At 38.3% G+C, this 19,590-nt stretch overlaps 2 protein-coding genes across 3 annotated transcripts; one reads left to right on the top strand and one right to left on the bottom strand.

Annotated features, from left to right (window-relative positions):
- Positions 1-370: 370 nt before the first annotated feature.
- Positions 371-5,442, bottom strand: FKBP7 (FKBP prolyl isomerase 7). The gene is made up of 4 exons (XM_082056189.1): positions 5,181-5,442; positions 3,409-3,560; positions 1,060-1,193; positions 371-741 (listed from the first exon to the last, which is right to left on the bottom strand). Exons 1-4 carry the CDS (start codon positions 5,384-5,386, stop codon positions 580-582), a joined length of 654 nt encoding a protein of 217 aa, XP_081912315.1. The 5' UTR covers positions 5,387-5,442; the 3' UTR covers positions 371-579.
- A 69-nt stretch (positions 5,443-5,511) lies between these two features.
- On the top strand, positions 5,512-17,942 carry PLEKHA3 (pleckstrin homology domain containing A3). 2 transcript variants are annotated; one of them, XM_082056188.1, is made up of 8 exons: positions 5,512-5,848; positions 9,325-9,441; positions 10,934-11,089; positions 11,759-11,895; positions 12,851-13,015; positions 14,121-14,164; positions 14,682-14,797; positions 16,113-17,942. In XM_082056188.1, the coding sequence occupies exons 1-8, from the start codon at positions 5,809-5,811 to the stop codon at positions 16,274-16,276; spliced, it is 939 nt and encodes a 312-aa protein (XP_081912314.1). In that variant the 5' UTR covers positions 5,512-5,808; the 3' UTR covers positions 16,277-17,942. The 2 variants fall into 2 exon arrangements, with proteins under 2 accessions (XP_081912314.1, XP_081912313.1); XM_082056187.1 differs by having other exon boundaries at positions 5,513-5,848; positions 16,094-17,942.
- The last annotated feature ends 1,648 nt before the right edge of the window (positions 17,943-19,590 follow it).

Here is a 19,590-nt window from a genome sequence, read left to right as displayed (position 1 = left end):
ATTACATCAAAGAGGTTTTTTTAAGTTGCTTTAAATCCATTTGTGGTTTTATCCTGACATTCCATAAACAGAGTTTACTGATTTTAAGATCTTTTATAGTTAAACTTGCTGCAAACAGCAATTCCTCCAGAAGCTGGCCTAGAAGGCTGCAGAGGTTTAACAGTTACTTTCCTGGGATTCTGTTGCCCATTTTATTTTACAGGGAATTGAGAAGTATCCATCAGTTATGTTCTAACTATGTCAACAGGTACTTTTTTTTTTGTGCTTGATAAGACAGAAGTAATTATTTTGATCAGTAACTTATACAATGAGAAAGACTACTGAGCAATACTGTAGATTAGGACACGACACAGGAACTGATAATAATAGATCATGGTGTTTTCCAATTTTATTTCTTTCTTTTGAAATATCAAACACATTTTTTAGTTCAATGTTTAAAAATAAGATTTTTACAGTCACCTTAGGAGATATAAAATGATGCCACTATAAAAAAAATACAAAAATTTCTGTGACAAAGTATTATTTTGGAAATGTTTAAAATTCAGTGTCCAGAAAACATGATAAGATTTTTTTAAGTACTTAGAGTTCATCATGCTGGTAGACATTGTACTCCTTTGCTGATATGAAACCATCTCCATCGTGGTCATTCTTCTTAAATATATCAGCTAAGATTTCATCATGCGCTGAGGGATGACGTTTTTTGCCATCTCTTGCGAATTCTTCTTTCAAATACTGGCTTATCTAGAAGAAAAGAAAAAGGTCCAACCATTGTGGCTTTTACACCAGCACTCAACATCTACTAGTATCTTCAAGGACACCTGGTGTATATACGTGAGTTCTTGCCACGCCAGGGCAGATACGTCTGTTTCCCTGCAAGTCTGAGACATACTAGCGTGTTAATCACGGCAAATTTCAACATTACACAGTGTAGTTCGTGTACGCATACAGAAGCTTTACATGATGAACAGCAGCAGAGGCAGCTCCTGCAAAGACAACACCAATGCAACTATACCTATAGTTTTATAAATTATTTATTCCAAATTAGTTACATCATATTACCTCAAGTTGAGAGAGTTTCTTGTCACTGTCCTTGTCTATTTGATGAAATGCTTCAACACTGCGAGGTCCCTTATTTACTGCATAAAGTTCAATCTCAAAGATCAGTGTTGCATTGGGTGGAATCTTGCCCTGTGCTAAGAATAAAATTTTAAAAATCAATTAAAAAAATCAGACATTATGGACAGAGATCACACATATGATAAGTCTACACGTAAAGCATCTTATTTGTCTATTACAAAAGGAATTTAAATATATAGCTAGACAGGAAGATTGTTCAGATTGTGTTAGATAAATGATTTTCAGAGAGATTTGCAAATAATATACTTCCCTGAAATAAAATTATATTGCTCACAGCAATTCAGGTACTTTAAAAAAAAAAAAAAAAAAAAAATCAAGGGAAGCTTGTGTTATCATGAAAACCAAATATTTCTAAAGTTCTCACTCTTTCACAAGCTGTCATATGATGAAGCTTATTGAGAGATTGATTCTAAGACATTTGCCTTTATGAAATATCTGGAACCTGACTTAAAAGATGACACCAATAGACCAACACTCATATATATTTTCTGTCTGGAGAAACGAGCAGGCAATTTCAAGTTCTACCAGCTTACTATGAATTATGCCTATGGTTAAAGGACAACATAAAATAGTGAATAAAATATACATCTTATTGGAAAGAAGCAGTAGAATGTAAGTCATCTGATTCATTAAAAAACAACAACAACTACTACTGGAATATTTTGTCCTGAAGAAAAAACCCAACAGGTTAGACCTCTTTATTCCTGTGTCAAAGCATTTTCTGATATCTGATGTAAAAAACCCACTAACTATAAACACAGGTAATCGTATCATGCATCTGGCAAAAAAAGGGAATGGAAGAGACAGTAACAAAATAAAATCTAAAAGTAAAGGCAAAAAAGCATCAAGAAATCATGCAGTGTAAAATTAAAATGTAAACATGCAAGTTGCTTCTATTAATAGCCAAAGCCAGTGAGCATGACATTGTAACCTCAGAATTTTGACAGAACTTTGAGCTTGTGCCCATCCTTCACAAACTGAAGAAAACCTGAGAATTTTTGTTTATAAACAGAAGGTAAACAAAACCATTACTTGCATTTCTCATCTAAGATATCCATAGTAAAAATGACAGGTTTCACAGTTCAAAAGATTTTAATCTTACAACCTTTGAAAATGTGGAAGCTTTTATATCTGCATATAATCTATGGTTTGTAAACTACTTATGAAAGAAAGATACAATACTAGAATTCGGTGCCAGTAGTTCTCAAGTATACATACCAACAAAGGAAAGATATGTAAAGATTTAGAAAGCCACATGCATCTTTTCTAATTCAAGATTAGGCAGGCATCTTCCTCAGCATGCAGGAATACGCTGAGACAGAGGACAGGTGTGCTGTAGGAAAATTATACTTTCTTGAAGTGCTACCTAGGACAAACAGTTAACATTAGTATTTGAGTTAAATAACATACTTTTTTGTGTCAGTGTTTCTCCTTGTTGTTATGAGACTCATTTATGAAACATTACACTCAAGGGGAAAAATTTATTCCTAATAAACTTCACTGGCTAAAATGAAATTGTATGAAAGACAAAACTGGTGCATGGAATTCTGACATAATATCCCTACAAAACAATTATTATAGAGCAGGAGCTACCTTTTAACAAAACCTACTACCTCCAAGTCAGAGCTGAATTTAAGTAATCTGCAATTAAAGGTGCCCAAACACTGCATAAAACTCTGGCTGGAACTTTTTTTTTTAAATAGACTGCACACTTAAACATCATAAATTCAAATCAGAATTCATGCATTATACTGTTGCAATTATTACATAGGATGATTACATTTTCCATTAACTACCAGAATGTAAGCAGTATTTTAAGCAACTTATTTCTGCTCAGTTTAGTTCTGTGGCATGCACTGGATTACCTTCCGTTTTGCTCAGAAGACGCAGAATGTCATTAAAAGGCTAAGCAGGTGGGAATCAAATAATAGAAACCAAATATGAATAATAGATTAAGACAAAAAATGCTGCTATGAATCATCAAGATCTTCCTTTTCCCGTCAATTTTTCGTATTATGGCAACACCTGGAAGAACACATCAGGTGCCATGTACTGAATTCTACTGCAAGCTGCAAGGCCTGGGTGTGGGTCTCTGATGAGAACCGCTTAAACTGCATAGGAATGAGCAGGATTAGGCTGTACAGCTGCAATCATCACCTTCAGTGCTGCCAGAAATAATGGGAGCACCAGTTTTTACAGTCATACAATACTGTATGCTTGAAAGGGTAAAACAGAGGAAGGACAAAGTTTAGTATTGAAACTTTTTTTTACCGTATCCTTGCTGTCCATATGCTAATGATGGCGGAATGATCACTTTCCGTTTTTCTCCAGGACACATGTTCATCATAGCAATATCTAACCCTTTTATGACTTGTCCAACACCCAGAACGAACCACTTTGGATGACCTTCATTTTGTGTCCGACTATTAAAAAGAATTGTGAGCAGATAACAGTGAGTTTAGTGTTATTTTAAATATAAAAATAACTTTAAATTAGCAGTCATTAAAAAAGTGCATTAGATTATTAGAACAAAATAATGTATAGAGTGCAAGAATATAAAGCATTAACTGTTTTCTACTACTTTTATAATTAATTTAAGGTCAATTCTTGAGATGTATAAGGAGCAACCTCCTTTAAAATTAAAAAAAGTGAAAAAACCTCATTTCTTAGAAAAACATCTGATCTTCCTGATCCTATATACTGCATGCCAGAAACAAGGTGCCATTGCGGGAAGTCTGCAAGAGCAGGAGCACTGGGAGCATTTCACTGGTAGAAAGCAAAAATGCCTTCAAGCAGTTCACATGGCTGTAGGATGGAATAGGATGGGATGGGATGGAGCATGCACAGGTATGCTGGGGGAACCTGGCAATCTTGGCTACAGTACCGTGTGCTCACTCACCACTCTGTTTGGTTTAGATATTCGGTGCCTGAGTCAGCTTCTGGTCATACGAGGTGTTCCCAGTACAGGAACTACACTGAATGGCAACTGAGCAGCATGTCATTCAAAATCATAGGGCAACACTGTATGTGCCAAAATCAGTCACTTCAACAGGAAAAAAATGCAAGCAAAATGGTACCGTTAAACATAGAATTATCCTATACTGATTTTTTTCTTAAATGATACAAGTTGGGGTAATAAATCAAGATTTTGTAATAAACTGGGCTACTGCCTGATCTGTCCAAACATGGCTAAAGAATGAGTCAGGTACCTGAAGGAAAGAAAAGACTCTCTTCCATAGTTCTGCACAGGTGAGTCCTGCCTCACTGGTAGGATGCACCACCACTAAAAGCAAGGCACTGTAAATACAAAGCTTTTACACAATGATTTCTGTGCAAAGCAAACTAAACTAAGCTGAAACATCTTGAAGGTAGATGGATGGGATGGAGTGAAAAAGCAAAAGCCATAAATGCTAACCATTTGGGCAAAGAGAAAGACAGCACAGATTGAGTAGGAGAGCAGCAACAGGGAAGGGGCATAAAGAGTGCGAACCACTAGCATAATGCAGCTGCCTCACAGAATGCCAGCTATGTAGAACTGCATGCTGTACCCATGTTTCTCTCTAAACTAGTCTGTGTCCCTAGCGGGAGCTCCTTCTCCAAACCCGAGCTTTTCTGCACAGATTACAGCACAGAACAAGGCAGATAATAACATGGATTTTTTTTTTTTATCACCCTGCCAAAGGGCTTCTCCATGTGAGGTGTGGGCTACAGGCAAGCCTCCCAATTTGGCTTCCAGTTCCCCGAAGCACAGGTTCCTCCGGGCCCTGGGTAAACGCTACACCCAGCACTCAACTGAGCAAAAATAAAGGCTGAGATGAGGGGAAATGACTGATGTTAACGTGAACCACAAGCTGGGCCCGCGCTGGGTCCCAGCAGATCCCACTCACCCCGCTCCGGGGACACGGCGGGGACAGGACGGGCCCACACCGGCCCACTGTGAGCGGGACCCGCTGCTCCCCTCCCGGGGCGGGCAGGCGGCGCCACGTCCACGGCTGAGCCAGGGCCTTCCTTCTCTCCCACCTCCCCGGTGCCCCGGAGCCCACCTGCAGTAAAACTTGGATCCGTCGCTGGCCAGGAACCCATCGTAGTGCGCGTTCAGCAGATCCCCCTTCTTGCTCTTAGGGCTGCACACCTCGGGGAGCTGCACCACCTCGATTTTAACCTCCTCCGCCGCCGCGCCGTCCTCGGCCTGCGCCGGGGCCGCCAGCAGGGCCAGCGGCAGGAGAAGCAGCGTCAGCCCGCGGCCCATGTCGCTGCCAGAGGCCGCCGGCGTGGCACTGTCCCCGCGGGGTGGAGGGGAGCGCGGGGGTGGGGCTGCGCTGCGGCACCGCCCCGGACAGGCCCGGCCCAGGCAGGGGCGGGGCGGGCGGCCCGGCCCCCTCAGCTCAGGAAGTGAAAGGGACGTCAGGAGAAAAGCAAAGGGGGGTGTCGCTGAGGGGGTCCCGGGGAGCGCGGCCGGGCGCGCATGGGAGACGCGGAGCGCCCCGCGGGGCGGGTGCCGCCGCCGCGGGCCGTCGCTGCCGCCGCGCCTGAGCTGAGCGGCCCCGTCTCCGCGCGCGCAGGGAGCAGCGGCAGCGGCGGCGGGGACGGAAGGTGAGCGCCATCCCCACGGCGGCGGCCCTTTCCCCGCGGCGGAGCAGGAGGATGCGGCCCGGCGTCGGGCTCTGAGCGATGGAGGGTGTCCTGTACAAGTGGACCAACTACCTGGCGGGTAGGCGGCGGGGCTGCGGCCTCGGGGGCGGTGGCTGGGGCGGCCGGGGCCTGCGGGGCGTGGCCTCGTCCGGGAGACGCTGCTGCCGCGTCGGGGGTCGCGTTGTTCCGCGGGCGGCCGGGAGCCGCTCCTAACGGGCCGTGTGCGGTAGAGCTGAGGCGCTGGGGAGCGGCCGAGCGCCGCGGGCGGCGGAGGCTGCTGGTGCCCCGTGGGGCGGCTGGCGCGACGGGTCGCTTGGTCGAGGCTCCCGGGGCTGGGCTTAAGTGCTAAATGTAAAAGTCTGAATTGTCTTTTGATTTGCTTTTGGATGGTTTTTGGGTTTTTTTTGAGTCTGTGTTCCTGTATACTAACCTGTAAAACGAATGCAAGACTTTAGTTCTGAGTGAAACATTCACAAAATGTATTTTAGAAGTGCTGCAGACAGGAATGCACCAAATGCCTGCGTTTACTATCAAAGCTCTGGTTTTGATTGCATCATCCTCAGTTGTAACAGAGATACCACCTCTCTGGAGACAGCAGTGGATAGAGGCACTGTCAAGGTGGAACAGATTTCTCTCCTGACACTGCGATTAGCACTAGTTGTCCCTCCAGAGCAGATCACTGTTGGATCACATACTGTGCTTACTCAGGCCCTGTGTTCGGCTGCTTTGACAGTATCTTCTTTGCCATCTTGTTCTTTGGCACCTCACACGTGCTGTTCTGCTTCAGCATATTCAGATTTTGAATGTGGAGTGGTGTGAAACTCAGTGCCGAGGGTTATGAAAGGTGGGCCACGTTGCAAGGATTGTGTGTGCTTGCTGAGAATTGAACTGTACGGAGCATAATATTGCATTTTTTGGAGTAAATATGTGTCCACATGCACTGACCTTCTGGTGAAAGACAACAATTGTACTGCAATTCAATAGGTATTTGATAAGATATTTTTGTCACTTTTTCACAATTAATGTAGAGAAAACACATATAGGAAAAATAGTGGTTATGAAAGTAATAATGAGTACAAGTTTCTTTTCAAAATAGAATTGAAATTGTCACTTTCACTTATATGACCAAAAATGTTACTGTAGCAAAAGGTAAAAGGTCACAGGTAATGAGGCGTTGTGTTTGATGAAAGCTTCCCATTTGGAGTCTGTGACTGTGCATGCAGAACACGCAATAGACTGTCACATGAAAATGCAGCTCACTTCTGCTAAAAGTCAGTAACCTTCTAAAACAGCAAAATCAGAACCCTTCCTTCCGAGTGTGCTGGCCAGCTGAGAGCTCTTGCATTTCAAAATTACAGTGTGTCAGGAATTCCCTTCAATTTCCAGAATATAGGAGGGCAGCAAAGTTAAAAGAAAAAAATCTAATCGCATCAGTGAGATTTTTTTTTAATGTTATAACCAACTTTCTTGTTGCTCTACTATCTACTTTTGTAGCCAGAAATAGGTTGTGGTGTAGATGTCATTAATGGTAGAAGCCAAGCAGCAATTGAGCTTGTTATTGTTTCTGAAGCATTGTGGAAAACATTTCCTTTCCTTCTTCATTGAAAGCAAAGCAGAAATACAGGTTTTTGTTGTTGTTTTGGTTTGTTTTTTTTTTTTTTTCCCTTCAAATAATATGTGTGCATCTAAGAATTGGTGAAGTACAAGTTTATTACATACTTTGTCAAACATAGGACACTCTGCCCAATTTCAGAGCAGAAGAGGTGATTTTTTTTGCTTCTGTGAGGCACTTGTCTTCTTTTAAATCCTTTGTTTCTGTTATGTTAATTTTTTTTTTTCCAATACCAGCATAATGTGAGGCTGGAATTATCCATGTAGGATCCTTTTTATCAGAATCAGACTGTTGAGGCAGGCATTGACATACCACCGGTGCATGCACTTAGGAGATAAGGGCAGGACAGAGTCAATGTTTTGCAACACAGTGTGGTGGGAAACCAAACATTAGCGCATTTCTAAGCTGCATTTTACAGGACAGGGTCTAAAGTACAGTAATTTTATGACTGTTTGCATATTCTTTAGGAGGTGATGTATACATACAGTTTGAATTATTTCCAGTATTTGTACTTTTTTTCATTCTATTTTTATATCCCCATGTGGATCTACTTATTGGTTGCCACTCTGCATTTTAAAAGACACAGATGCTTGCCATTATAGCTAATAAATTTTAAAAATAGTTAGAATTCTATGATAAGGAAATAATAACAATGTAACGTGAGTAATGGAGCCTGGTCTTAGACGAATTAGTGTTAAAACTTGTAATGACTTAATGTGAGTAGTTTGAAGCCTCTAGCTGATTTTCAAGAGTCTGGTACCTGGTTAAGTCCCCTGTGTTATAATGCACTGTTGCTGGATGGCTGCAGCTTGCTCTGTTGGAATGGCAATTGGTAAGCACTGTGTACCACACCATCATATTGCCAAACATGTTGTGTTCTTGGCCACGCAGTTAGTGCCATTCCCAACCCTAAGCCAAGCAGGAAGTTTGGTGTCTATTTGTAAAATAGAGGGATAATCTGCTCCTGTTGTACAACTGACCCAGACTGTAATGGGCCAATGTAACTGTTGTGCTCTACTGGAGTATTTTAGTTCTATGTTATTCTTAGAAACAAAGGTGATTTACTAGGAAAAAATGGTTTGCATTTAGTAGTATTAGAAATTAGGGAACCTGTTCCAGTAAGTGGTGAGATTTATGGGATAACTGTTAAAAAAAGGAGGAAAAAAAATCCAAGAGAGCTCATGACAATAATTTACTGTGTGTTGTAATGCTGCATAGAGTTCTCACAGATATGTGTGTTTATGCATAAACTGCTCTGTTTTGTAGATGTAGAAAAATCAGAGATCACGATATAATTTTGCTAATGCAAAGCTGGTGGAAGCCTTAGAGGAGCTGGTGTATGCTGTCCTTGCAGATGGACCTAGGAGTATAAACCATATCTCAGTTCCTTGCACAATGCCTGACATTAAGTTGTTGTTGAGCGATGGAACTGGGCTACTTTCAAAGAAAATGGTGTGTCAGTAGCTCAGTTTGAAATACAAAGTTTTCACTGAAATACAGTAGGCAGAGGACACCATAGTATAGCAGCTGGTGACATCAGTACTTGTTTGTATCTGACAAATGAGATCCTACAATCTTAAGAAAGTCTGCCTGAAAAATACACTTGAATGAGAATGGTTCTTCAGAGGTGTGTAATTTAGCAACCTTCAAAATAGGATTCCTTGGTGGCTAAGTTAAAAATTAATTTTGCTCTGGAATATAGTGAAAACTGAAATACTGCTGATTTTGCATCCAAAAAGAATGGGTGTGAAATATACAATACTAGTCTGGTTATAGAGGCTTGCTGGTCTTCAGACTGGACAGATTGCTTATTTCCTGGTGTGTTACAAGAATAATTTAATGCTTGCATTTTTTGTAAAAGTTTTAATAGCCAAAGAGCTGAATTTGATTTGCAATTTAGTAATTAAACTAAACTTTCCTGATCATGTTTTTTATCTTGCTAGGTTGGCAGCCTCGGTGGTTTGTTTTAGACAACGGGATATTGTCATACTATGATTCCCAGGATGATGTTTGCAAAGGCAGTAAAGGAAGTATAAAGATGGCTGTGTGTGAAATAAAAGGTAAGAATTAATAGATTTCTGCTCGAGGAAGTTTTAGCTGCAGGGAAATAGAACAGATCACCCAACATACATTTTGCATCACAAGTTTTTCCTCTTCTATTCCTTTTTATGTATAGTCCAATGTGACTGCTTCATAGTTCACAAATAATAATGAATGTGAATAATGAAGTGCTAACAAAGAAAAAAAATGTTTTTGACAGAGCTCTGTTTTGAGATTTAGAACCCCCCATACATTCCTTTTTGTTTCATACAGTTGTGTGCATGTGGCTTATGTTTGAAGTTACTTCAGCTAGTTATTTAGTTCTACTGCTTTTCCCTCTTTGACCGGGGATAAGAGACTGAACCATGAATGCTTGTTTTTCAGAAGAGCAGCAGTGGTGATCCAAAAGGGGATGTTCTTATAAACCGGAGATTGTTTAATCTTTTGTTTTCCTGAATAATTTTCATTTTTGTCACTGTTATCAGCTGCTCATGTGCATAGGTGGTGGATGTGTTAGTTACTAAGTGAACTGTTTGTGTCAACCCATGCATTTAGCCTTTAGTGTACTTTAGTGTACAGCTACTTTAGCAGCTGTAGGTCTGCATCCTTGGCTAATGGCAAGGAATTGTCTAACTCTGCGCTGCTTTCAACTCTTGACCTCTGTCCAGATATCTGCTGATGATGGGGCTTGTGATGTGGATACTTGTATAACAAAAAGAGGAACTCCTTATTTTACATGGGCCACCTGGTATTTTTCATGTGATAATTCTATTTTGTTACTGTTTCCTTGGTGTAGATTAAATCAGTGATATGAAGTAGAAGATCCCATTTTTTTTGCCATTCCAGTTGTTCATTTTGATTGTTATCTTGTTCTTTTGGTGAAGGGAAGATAATAATTAAAGTCTGGATTTGGTGCAGTCTCCTGCACCCATGGCTAGTGGGGAGTAGGTCTGGAAGAACTGTGGTTGCTAGCGCAAAACTCAGCAGAGTATTCAGTTAAAGATGTAGTGTTGAATATAATAGACTGTAAACACTGTTCTTGGTTCTAGAACTCTGCAACCTGAGCCAGATTTCATCTAGAAGGGAGGTTATTTCTGTTTTTAGCCTAGTCCTCTGTAAATACTTGTGCTTGCAAAAAACCTCTTCAGTTTGCCTCGTTTAGACCAGGTTTGGAATACAGCAGTTATTACAGATGCACACACAGTATATTGTTAATACAGAAAGGGAACTACGCTGTGCTTGGATCTGGCCACTGTTTGGCGTCTCGTGTTCCTACCTGTTGACTTGAAGGCATGTTGGGGAGAAGGCTTGAGCAGTTCTGAGCTTTTTGTTATGTTGCAGTGGTTCATTGTGACTTACTGTGTTGCTATGGGATTGTAATAAACATTTTAAAATACCTTGACCAGTATTTAATAAGTAGCTGTTACTGAATTGAGGTGTGTGTTTGCTGTTGGTGGTTTGGTTTTGTTTGTTTGTTTTTCCAAAAGTGTTTTTTTTCTCTTCTGTCATAAGTTCATGCAACAGACAACACAAGAATGGAGCTGATCATCCCAGGGGAGCAGCATTTCTACATGAAAGCAGTTAATGCAGCCGAAAGGCAAAGGTGGCTGGTAGCACTGGGGAGTGCAAAAGCCTGTTTAGCAGATACCAGAACAAAAAAAGAAAAAGGTATGTGTGTTACCTAGACCATATACAATCTTGCCACTTTTTCAAATGCTTTTTTTCAGATAGTGCAAATATTGTGGTAGAAAGTCAGTATTATTGTCTTTAAATATAAATCATAATTATTTCTAGTCATCTATGTGGTAAATTCCTCTGTGATGTTTGAATTAAAGGTTACCTCTATTGACCTCTTCTATATTAATAAGCTGAAAATACCAGCAATTTATTGTTGTTACAAGAACAAACATACTGTTTGTAGCTGCTGTGAAGCCATTTCATTTCTGCTGTTTTGATTCTTTGTAGTTACTATTGGGTTTTTTTTCCATAGTTTTTCTTGGATGGCTTAATTTCCAGCCACTCTGGTGGGCCTAAATTTTATCCACTAAATTTTTTCTACGTTTCATTGCAGCTAAGAAGGATTTCAACTTTATCTTTCTTAGTAATGTGCCTCTTTCTTAATAGTCATTAAATTAGCCACAGTTATCCAAAAGTACAAACTATCATCTGCTTCAAGTACAGTTCTTGACTAACTGCAGAATCCAATTTGCCTCAAGCTTAACTGAAAGTTCAAGTGAATTTTTGAATTGATATTTCAATTTAAATGAAAAGTGCTTTAAAATTAAAATGTGTACATACATGGTATTAAAAAAAAATATTTCCTTTAATTTTTTATAGAAATAAGTGAGACCAATGAATCTCTTAAAACCAAAATGTCCGAACTTCGTCTCTACTGTGATCTTTTAATGCAACAAGTTCATACAATACAAGAATTTGTTCACCATGATGAGACTCACTCTCCTCCCAGCATTGAGGTACAGAATTTCTAGACTACCATTGCAGAACCTAATTATATAACAGACCTCAAGTTTCTGTTGACACCTTCTGCCTTTTTTATCTCCCTAATGTTGGGACATTTAACCTAAAGTAAATTTTTGAGTGTTCGCGTCTATAAAATAATAACAGTGATTTTATGTGCATAAAGTACCTGGGTGATTTAGTTGTAATTGTAACATGCATTAGGAAGCAATTATGTTATTGAGTCATTTGGTTAAAAGGCAAGAAGAGCTGCCGCAATAATTTGTCTTGCTTTGTGTATCTGATATGGGCAGAGTAGTTGAAACAATTTTGTTTGTCCATTCTTTACTTCCTTGTGTAGGAGGATATTCCATTTTGTTATCAGTGAAAGCTGGTGTTACAGGAATTGGAAACCTGTGGTGTAGTTAAGTCTCTCTGAATATGCACAAGTAAAATTATTGTAGTATTTCTGCTTTTGAGTGAAAGTTAGTACTGGAAATCATGAATGGCTGCATTCTTTATACTCTTAAGCAGCTCGTGGACAATATTGTTGTCTGCTTAGGGCAAAGCAAAGGGTTGATGCTTAGTCACCACACAGCAAGTTGTTGTTAATTTACGGCAAGGTGAACTGACCTGCAGGTGCCTTGCACTGGAGCGATAAAGCTGTTTGCACATTCTGCTGCGATTCGTTTCACTGAATCGTCTTCTGACACTTGTTAACCAAATGTTTGCAGTAAAAACCTTATGGCACCACAAAGAAATTCAGATGTCAGAAAATTACAATGCTGTAACGTTATTTTGCTTAAATTAACCTTATTGGAAGGTGTACATTTGATTATATAAAATAGGAAATGGAAGTTCTCAATGGTAATGAGGGAAATGAGTGTGTGTGGGAGTTGTGGAGAGGGAGAGTTGTATTTACATATTTTCTTTTTTTTTCTTACCTATGCTTGTGCTTTCATTTATTTTCAGAACATGAATGAAGCCTCTTCCTTGCTTAGTGCCACATGTAATACATTTATCACAACACTTGAAGAATGTGTGAAGATCGCTAATGCCAAGTTTAAGCCAGAAATGTTCCAGCTGCCTCACCCCGATCCCTTAGTTTCTCCTGTGTCACCATCACCTGTCCAAATGGTTTAGACATTTTGAAATACTATTTTTTCTAAGTGCCATATTGTTGGTTGGATGGGGGGAGGAATAGCAGAAGACTATGCTATTGCTATGTGCTATGATATCAACAGCTAAAATCTTGACTCTGTTATGATCGGTACTAGTCCAAAATATAAATCAATGATTTTCCATTCCCAGTCTTTGTTTGCTAGGCTTTACATAACCAGAGTCATTTATCTTACATGTCAAGATTCTCAGATCGACTCTTTCTTTGTTTTTAGAATGCTAGCTGTACACTGATCTTAAAGTTTGTAACCTTGCCTCCTGTTTAAACACATAAGTGCCTTGTGGCTTGAAGCACTTCAGCAAGATAGAGTATATAATTCAAAATGTCTGTGTTAGTCTAACATGCCCTTACTTAACAAAAAGATAAATATTGGTAAAGATATTACTTGCATAACTCTTCAGTACTGATTATTTCCCTTAGAAGAAAAGTGTATGTGGAATCATCTTAAATGTCTTCTCGATTATACTTACAGATTCCAAGATGAACTGTATTGTGGGATTTTGTTGTGGGAATCCCTTTCTTTGCACTTGGATCGCTTTGTCTCATCAATCAACTTATTTATAAAGCTGATTATTATTGATTTAAATCAATAACTTTCTTTGATATGCATAGAGATTTGACAGTGATATCAGAAGAACCACAAGGAATCAAGAGGAAGGATTTGGTTTTATTGTGTATTGGGGAATTTAAGTTGGCATTTGTTAGAGGAAAAATGTCTTAGTGTTTCTGTATATCATAGCAATTAACAAATGGCTCTGTCAGTAACTTTGGAGCAAGAGAGAATGAAGTCCATAGAAACTAAGTAGTATTTCTTGTAGTAAACTATATCCTGTGTGATTCCTTTAAAACTTCTAATACTGGTGGAAATCCACCTGTTTTCATATAGTTAAATCGGATTTTTAACCAAGAATGGTTGCTTTTAATTAAAAACAAAATTGCTGTATCTCTTTGTAGAGACTGTAAATAAAGTAAAATTTAGTGTAGGTATGCATATTATTATAAGTAGCTTGTGACATTTTTTGTGTGGTTTGTTTTTTGTTTGTGTTTGGTTTTTTTCCCTAGATGAAGCGTTCCATTAGCCAAGCTGGTCCTTGCTATTCAGAAAGGTAAATTTATATTTCATTAGGTTTTATGTCTCAAAAAGCATCCTTGAACCTGCTAGCATTAAAATCAAAATGTGAGAAAGATTGTTCACTTGGGGAAAAAAATTAAGTAGCATAAATTGATCTAATTTTGAAAAATAAGGGTGCGGATTATCAGTCAGTGGCAAATAATGCAGCTGTTGTCTCTTAATACACTGTAAACATTTCTTTATGCTTGAAAATTTATGCAAATGACATTCTGACGTTCATGAAATTAGACATAGAGCTTGAAACATTAACATTCTTTTTGGGTCAGTATTTCAGATTCTCAAGTTTTCTTCTGTATGCAAAGATTACATTACATTTTATTTCCATTTTCAGGCTTTATAATTGTGGAAATTAATGTCCTGTTGAGTGTAGTGAAAAGCATTGATACCAACAGTTTAATCTAAGCACCAAAATTATTTTAAATTTAAGGTATATTAAGTTTGTGTGGGTTGTTACAGATTTTGCTTACTAAGAGATCTAATTTCTTTTGTAGGAATAATCACTCCGTAAAAGAACCAATTTCATCCCTTCACCAATTTTCACAGCGGCGCAGAAGAACGTACTCAGATACGGAATCTTACAGTGATACTCCCTTTGAAGATTCTCAGAGTAAGTTTGGAAGAGGGCTGGTGTTCTTTTGTGTCTTTCTGTACAATTTATTATGTTGTTTACAGCAGCTGATCTAGTGCTGATATCAGCACAAGGAAAAAGGTCCTCTTAGTTATGCGAAATTTCGGTTGTAAGATTCCTATGTTATAAATCAAAGCACTTGCACAGTTTTGTTAGGTGCCTGACATTTCTGGCTTTCATTTGTGTTGAAAAGGATCTTACAGCTGATCAGAGTGTTATTCCCTTCTGATTAGATGGGCTTACTGATTTAGTAGCCAGTTCTGTGTTTTTTTCCTTTGGAATCCTGCTGTCATTTTGACTCCATCCTACTCTTCTGAGGGAGAATTTAACGTGACTAGTTCTTCTTGACTAGTTCTGGTTTAGTCTTGCTTCCTTTTGGAGGGCCTGGTGCCTTACCTGGATTGAAAAAACCTGAGACCTGTGCATTGCTGAAGGTCCATGTGAGCACAAAGAGGTACTAATGCTTTACGTTCTACCATGGAGCAAGTTTTTGCACCTCCACACTGTTTCCTTGGTTCCCTGATGCTCATGTGTTGCAGGGTGACCACCTCTTTCGCTTCACTCATCTGCTGCCAGCATAGGGTGTCCCAGCATGTATCCCGAGCTAATACACTTTGTTTAGATCTATTCTGTGTCTCATTGCTGATACAGGTGCTCATCAGTCCAGCTTCCTATAGCGCAAGGCTTTTGTTGTTACCATCTGGACCTTCTGGTGTTGGTAACCCAGTCCAACTCTCTTCAGGATTGCTGAGAAGAGTCTTTGTCATGTGTGTTTCTGCTAATACTGGGCTTTTTTGGTTCCTTACTATGTAGCTCTAGTTTCTAGCTCAGTTTCTCTGATATTTTGTTTGTTTGTTTTTGTTTTGTTTTATTTTCTTTTACTGTGTTAGAAGCTCCATCTGCTACCTTCCAGATATCTTAGTTATTTCTCTTTCTTGTCAGATAGCCTAGCAATACTCAACTTGGAGTAAGTCACCCATTTCATTTTAATAATAGAAAAAAAAGAGTTCATGTGTTCCTCATACAGAATACATCTGCACCTCACAGATTACTGTCCTTCATAATGTAAAAATGATGGTGGAAAAAATTAATTTTTAGTGCCTGAACATTCTTAATATCGATTGTCATGATATTGATTGAAATATTTCAGGAAAGTCCAGTGCAATTATGCTGCTGATTGCTTATATATATGGAATGGTTAGCAAATAGAATAACTGACAGACTGGGTGAGGTTTTTTTGAGTTGAAAATTAAATATTTATTGATATCTTCATAGGATCTGCTCACTGTTCTAGAAGTGCTGTCAATGGAGATCTGGTATCATCAGCCATTCCTGAAGAAAATAGATCAGTATCAAAGGAAAGATCTGATCTGGAAGAGACTCTTTCATCCTTTTCTTCTTGAAGAAAATGAAAGTATTCAACTTTCTATAAATAATGCTATGCAAAGGCTGCTGTGATTATACTGTTGTTATAGGAAGTAGTCATTTCCCTTTTTAGAAGGATTTCTCTGCACTTTATAGAATAACATAAAAACTATCTTTGAAGTGTATTTTATCTTTATATAGTTTATTTGCAAGAGTATTTTCCTAATATTTCACAGTTTGAATGTGCATTTTTTGGAACAAATGATGGCTTAACAGATAAGCATCCACATTTGTAAACGTAGCTCTTTTTAAAAAGTGTGAAGGTCTGACTGATATATTAGTAAACCTGCAGGTTATAAACTTTAGCAGAAAGGTTTCGTTTTTGCTTGGAGAAAACGCAACTTGTGCCATGGGCCTCTTGGTCATCCACCAGGAGGGAGTGTGCTGAGCCCTGCAATGGCTTTAGTGCCTGTGTAAGGGCTGTGGGAATGGGCACTAGTGGGTCTGCTCTAGCAGCTTGACAGTAATGGACATTTGCCTTCTTTGAAAATGTAAGGATATACATAATCTGGTCCTTATTTTTAGCCAATGAAAGTAGAAATATTTAGTGTATTTTTCTAAACAAATGTATAAAAGTAACTTAATATGAAGCATTTGTACCAAACATTGGATATTTAATAATTTTTATTTATTTATTCTTTTTTGCATCAAAAATTTCTACCTACTTTCACTTCTAAAGATCTACTAAAGGCTTCAAAATGTGCATAAATTATTTCTGGGGTGTGTAGTGTCACAAGTAGCTAAAGCAGCACTAAGATTTACTCTGCTCACTTAAGATGTGTTTTTAGCAAGTATTATAGAAGCAAGAGCTGAAACATTAGATCGTTAAGCTGCTGTTGTAATGAATATTTGTAGTTATACATATTTATGACATATTTATACAAAAGAGAGCTTTGTTTTTTTGCAACTCCTTTGTATCACTTGAGGATGGTATACACCAGGAGATGGATTCTGCTCTCAGTTACATCAGTGTAGATTTCCATTAACTGTGAGATTGGAGTCTGACCCTCTTAATGATTAATGAGTAATGTAGTATAACAGTGCCTACTAGCACCTTGGTCCATGAGGTTGTTAGTTTTGGGTATTCATTTAGGGAGAAACTTGGTCTATAAAGGGTTAGCTGTAGAGCACTTTAAGCAAGCCATTTACTGTTTTTGATTTACAAAATTGCGAAATAAATGTACAGGGTTTTTTGCACTCAAGCACATACCAAAATTGATTTTTATAATCAAATCTTCTTTAATTTGGTTTAATTAGTCTTCCTTTTGTGTATATGAATAATTTGGTGTTTTTGAAGTGGGCTGGAAAGGACAGATGGGAATGGAATGGAAGCTTTCCTGATAAATTTCTGTAATGGTGATTTATCTAAATCAAAATAGCTCCAAACATTGAGGAAAACATATGAGCCATTTCCCATAAATGAAAATAGCTGTTTATAAACCATTATGTCAGGGTTGACTGAACGGAATGGCTCATACAAGTAAAGTTATTTGTGGATACCAGCTCAGAGCTGTCATTTGGGCTCAGTTCTGTCAGTTTTCATGCAACTAGCATTTGCAAATGCATATCAGCCACATACATGCTTGTACATTTTTTTCTGAATGTTTGCTTTAGTGTATTGTGTATGTCACTTATGACAACTGTAAAAGTAAGTATTAAAAAAGATGTTCAGAGAAGTAAACCACGAATTGCAATGAGAGTGTTGTCTTGAATCATGTTCTTAGAGCTGCGTTTTGAAATTTCACTGAGGTTTCTGCCAGTTTCTACAGTGGTAAGTACATATCCCATTAACATATTTTTCTGGCTTTCAGCTACTACAAATTAAATATAATAGTTTGGACTCCACATTGTGCAAAAAAACTCTTGAGACTGATAAGTGCATGTAGTGGTAGTAAATAATAATTTTAAATACAAACACAGATAGGATTGTTTAGACAAAAGTTGTAATGATTAGATTCAAGCACAAAATCTGCATATAATTACTTCAGTACTCTTTTGGATTTTTCCATTTCACTGGAGCTGGAATGAGGGCTTTATATATATGCAGCACGTTCCTGCTAAAGTTAAATTGGCCTTTTTATACATGCCTGTGCCAAACTCTGTGGCATAAATCCTAAAATGTATTTCAGTGAAATCAGTGAAGATGCTGTGCCATCATACGTTTGGTGTCTGGAGCCAAGAAGTTATTTCTGAAAATGATACTCATCTGGCTGTGTAGTAAGACTAAAAAAACATACGGATGCTGTTACCTTTTCATTTCCAAGTTTGGGGCAGAGATTACGGGGAATGCCTGATTGTATCATTTATCTTTCTGGTGGAAAATAGAAGCTGAACTTCAACATAGAATGTGTAATTAACACTTCTAGTTCTGATCTCAAATGCTTCTGAAGAGATCAATCTGAACCCAATTCCATTTTTTAAATAGTATTTATCACTTAAAGAACATAACTATACTACATAAATTTAGGTGACAAGCGATAACTTCTAGTTACCGAGTTATAGCTCTGAAGTCTCTAAATATCAGATAATTAGAAAGGGAATGTGTTCAACTGTCTTACCAACTTGTACTATAAGAATTAATGACCAGACATTTAGTGATTTGGAGAATTGTGAATATTGAGATGACAACATTCAGGGGCTTTACACTTCTGAAAACTAATGTTTGTATTTCCACTTAGTGTATAATAAGTCAGCTTTTTAAAATCATTTTTTTTCCCTGTAGAAAGTAATCTTTGGGATGAAAATACTTGAGAGGTTGCATCTGCATTAAAAATGTATGTAATTTATTTAAAAAGTGAGATCACAGCCATTTGTGTTAAGGTTATTTTAATAGACACTAAGTATTCGGATTTTTTTTTTTTTCCTTTTTAATCCAAGCAGGATAATGTTACCACCTTCAAAAAGGCGTAAGAAAAGTAAACAAACAAAAAAACCCCAAACCCAAACAACTAGAGAAGGTTTAATATTTTGCCAGGAATGTGATGGTTTTGCGTTCTGTTTGTATAATTTTCTCCTGTTGAAGGGAAAAGTTGAAACTGGAGATGATGGTAAAGACTGAAATGCAATGTTAAGACTAGGGTTTCTTGTCTGCTAGTGGTAAAATGAATCTCTTAGTGTTATTATGTCTATCTACTATCACAGTTACTTTTCTTAGGCTGCCAAATGTAAAATGTTAGTAGAGAATATATAGTCCTGTAGTAGAACTTACACAACAGCACATGACACTTTGCTGAAATTTTTTTCCTTGTGCTTGTTCATTTAAAAATTCCAATATTTGACATGAATATAGTAATAATTTGAAGTGCTCATTGCTCATTTTGTGTTTAGTGTATGTTTGTTTTCTATCC

Source organism: Streptopelia decaocto (assembly GCF_964273445.1).
Source record: "Streptopelia decaocto genome assembly, chromosome: 6".
NCBI lineage: Eukaryota > Metazoa > Chordata > Aves > Columbiformes > Columbidae > Streptopelia > Streptopelia decaocto.
Note: the sequence above shows the minus strand (reverse complement) of the source record. Positions and strands in the feature narration are given on the sequence as shown.